This window comes from Lathyrus oleraceus, chromosome 3 (genome assembly GCF_024323335.1).
Source record: "Lathyrus oleraceus cultivar Zhongwan6 chromosome 3, CAAS_Psat_ZW6_1.0, whole genome shotgun sequence".
NCBI lineage: Eukaryota > Viridiplantae > Streptophyta > Magnoliopsida > Fabales > Fabaceae > Lathyrus > Lathyrus oleraceus.
In genome coordinates this window covers 121,953,574-121,957,086 of record NC_066581.1, presented here as the reverse complement: position 1 = coordinate 121,957,086, position 3,513 = coordinate 121,953,574, and the positions used below count along the sequence as shown (strand labels likewise).

At 35.8% G+C, this 3,513-nt stretch overlaps 1 protein-coding gene across 1 annotated transcript; it reads left to right on the top strand.

Moving 5' to 3' along the window:
- The first annotated feature begins 325 nt into the window (after nt 1-325).
- LOC127125731 (uncharacterized) lies at nt 326-1,615 on the top strand. Its single transcript, XM_051054537.1, has 5 exons — nt 326-464; nt 557-663; nt 750-826; nt 915-1,011; nt 1,192-1,615. The coding sequence occupies exons 1-4, from the start codon at nt 343-345 to the stop codon at nt 1,008-1,010; spliced, it is 402 nt and encodes a 133-aa protein (XP_050910494.1). The 5' UTR covers nt 326-342; the 3' UTR covers nt 1,011; nt 1,192-1,615.
- Nucleotides 1,616-3,513: the final 1,898 nt, after the last annotated feature.

Sequence of the window (3,513 nt, the reverse complement as noted above, 5' to 3'; positions counted from 1 at the left end):
TTTAGTTGAGTTATCAGTTAAATTTGGTTGATATATTTTTACTTCTGTTAGCAGGTTTGGATATGTTATGACTTTCATGTGCTGTGGAGCTTTTGGAGGTGTCCTGTTAATAGAGAAAAGGTTAGAGTGAAATTGCTAAGTTGTTGGTTAGACTCACTTGTTAGAATTTGAAAACAATTACAGTTTGGATGTGATTAAAGGAAAAAGTTAGAAATTATTTGCAAGCTTGGTCTGGACTTAGCAATTATTTGGAAGTTATGTGTTAGTTAACAGTTAGCAAATCAAGAGAAAGTTAGTGGAGAGTTTTAACAGTATTAAATCCTAAGTATTAATATAATACATATGTCTAATCAGGATGATGTTCCCCCGCGATATGCTGATACTGGTGCTCGTCAATCAAGAGCTCGAATGGAATATGATTATGGGGGCAGTGCTTCACAGTATGGTGATGCTTATGGTGATAGGTTAGTTTAATCTAATATTACAGTTTTGCAATTCTCCACACTAACCATATTGTTTGTTGTCCTGTAATTCATTCTTACATTTTGATTCGTAGAGTTGGAAGATCAAATCTTGGATATGGCAGTGGCAGCCGAAGTTCTATTTCTGGTCAAGAATCACACGGGATGTATAGCAGTCGGCAGGGAACAGGTTATGGTGGAGGTGAATTTCGTTGCAAATAGTCTGGTCTCTTCTTTTCAACATTGAAGTTTTCTTTACTTACAATTCTATTATTTTTTGTCTATCAGGATCTTATGGTGGCAGTGATGTTGGAGGCATGTACTCGTCAAGTTATGGTGGTGATTACGTTTCTCGTGGAAGTGATGTAATTTTCCCGTCCTTTCCAATGTCAATAGGAATTAGTGTTCTGTGTATGTTTTGTTACATTCTTATGTATTGTCCATGCAATGTAGGTTGGCGGCAGCTCATATTCGTCAATGTATTCTGGCAGAGGTGCCGGCGGCGGTAGCAGTTACATGGGCAGCGGTGGATCTGGATCTTATTATTGAGGTAAGTAAGCCGATAACTCTTTGGCATTGAACTTTGTGTATTACATTAGAATGCATAGGGTATAGATATATTTTTCTAGAGATTTCTCTATACCTATACTCGAAATGGTATCTCTTATCTTTTCGCAAGGGCTGGCGAAGGTTGGACATTATGGTCACCAGTGAATTTGTCTATTAACAGATCTATTATAATAAAGTGGCTGTCATAGGATGACGGCCTTTGAAGCTTATGGATGTTATGAAGCCTACAATTTGGAGACAAAGGAACATTGCTATTTATAGCAATATATTTGGGAATTTGTCGCAAAAAAGAGTGTCATGTCAATCCAAGCTATCTTGGGTCTTCTCTGGATGGGATGTAATATATCAGTTCTTGATTTTGTGCTGTATGGAGTCAAGTTAATGAGAGACGGAAAAAGAAATATTTAGCAGTGATGTGTAATCAAACCTTGATTTATGATACCATTTATGGGCAGATAATGTTAAAGATTTGTCACTGCTCTTCCTTTCATTTGGACAGAGACCAAGGCTAGGGATGCCTTCTTGTTTGGTTAAGGATTAATGGAATTTTTATCTGCTGAATTTATCAAAAAGTTGGTTCTCTATTTTGATTCTTTCAAGAGATGTTTAGTTACTTTGGATTAATTGTTTTTTTACAGTGCTGCGATCAGGACAGAAGTGAACTAATCAGCACTATGTTTAAATAGTTTGTAGTAATAAGAACACTACTTAAGGAATTAATAAAGTCAAAAGATACTTTCTTGGGATGTGTAGATCTGTTGTAGGATTTGTGATATGGTGTCATCCTAAGAAAGTAAAAAAGCACAATGAACTGGTAATATTTGCTGCTGGAGTTATTTGTTTCTTTGAGTGTTTTGTCCTGGCAACTGCAAGATAAATGCTAAAGAAGCATTAATATCTTTACCACCTTAATATTTTCCCGATTTTGCATAATATTTATTTCCATTCAAGATGATGCTAAAGAAGCATTATATCTTTGCTGACATAGCCCACATAACCATTTGCCTCTCTGCATTGTTGGAAAATACATCACTCAAGTGAATGAGTATTAAGTAGCAGATAAGGATTGAATATACTTTATGCACATGGTTTTACCCCCCACCCAAAGCTCTTGAGCCTAACATTGTGGAGGAAATCACAAATGGATTTGATTATTGTTTTATCATATAGTCAAAGAGGGTAGTTTCCAACTCTTGAATCGCATTGTTGGTTGTCTTGAATACCCTAAATAGGGTATTCACATATAGTGCATATCTTGAAGGAAGGAGGATTCTTCTAAGAAGATATTGGTCACCAGGATATTTGAGATATTTTCTCTACCTGACAACACTTTGTTTCTGAACAATGCTAGAGTTTTTTTTTGGCATTTTCACATACATTTGACATGATTTTCTGCATTTAATCTTTTAATTAATATTCACCGGGTGAGGGCTTATGAACATACTATACTGACTTGTTTGGTTGTAGTTTCTACTTTGTTCTGTTTGCTGTACTGCAGGGTCTAAGCTATATATCTCCTCAAGCTCTTGTTTATATGTTCTCGCTAGTTTATTATTGTTTTTTTTTCCTTTCTTTCAGTTTGTTTTCATTGTTTTTGTTAATCAATGTTAAACCGATTATTATAGTTAACAGTTAGCAATTATTATATTAGTGATGACACTTGATAAAACTTAGGATTTATAATCCATATTTTTTTTTCATATGTAGTGTCCTCAACAACGTAATCAAATAGATTGCGGGTATTTCATGTTGAGGTTTATGCGAGATACTCTTGCTTTGGGCCGATTAAAGATTCCCACCGATGTATGTATTTCTAACTTATGAGTTATTTTTATATTTACACATATCTCATATAATTAAATAGTTGGAATTAATTCAAAATATGTTATATATAAAATGTGATAATTGTCTGTCAAAATCTGGTTGAAAACAGGTAGAAATTCTAGTTTATAAACCTGGAAAAAATATGGTTTAAAACAAAAGCTTCAAAAATTTTCGTATACCTTAGACAGCGCTTTTGTAAAAAGCGCTGTCTAAGGGGGGGGATTAGAAAGCGCTTTAGGCAAAAGCGCTGTCTAAGGGGGGGGGGGGGGGGGCTTAGACAGCGCTTTTTGAAAAGCGTTGTCTAAGGTATACCTAAAAAAATTAAAATAGGAGGGTCTTAGAAAGCGCTTTTGGCCAAAGCGCTGTCTAAGGGGGTGGGGCTTAGACAGCGCTTTTCAAAAGCGCTGTCTAAGGTATACCTAAAAAATTTAAAATAAGAGGGTCTTATAAAGCGCTTTTGGCCAAAGCGCTGTCTAAGTGGGGGGGGGGGGCTTAGACAGCACTTTTAAGATTTAAAAAAGCGCTGTCTAAACCTTTAGCAGCGGAGGTTTAGACAGCGCTTTAAAGCGCTGTCTAAGGCTAAAAAAAGCGCTGTCTAAGGTCTTGTTTGTTGTAGTGACTCTTGCATCTTTACTACAATTTTGTCTCCATCGGTCAA

Excerpts from the sequence above, each read along its gene's own strand:
- LOC127125731 (XM_051054537.1), top strand. The coding sequence starts at position 343 with ATGTCTAATCAGGATGATGTTCCCCCGCGATATGCTGATACTGGTGCT. Across the intron at positions 465-556 it reads GGTGATGCTTATGGTGATAG|AGTTGGAAGATCAAATCTTG; the intron begins GTTAGTTTAATC and ends TTTGATTCGTAG. Across the intron at positions 827-914 it reads ACGTTTCTCGTGGAAGTGAT|GTTGGCGGCAGCTCATATTC; the intron begins GTAATTTTCCCG and ends CATGCAATGTAG.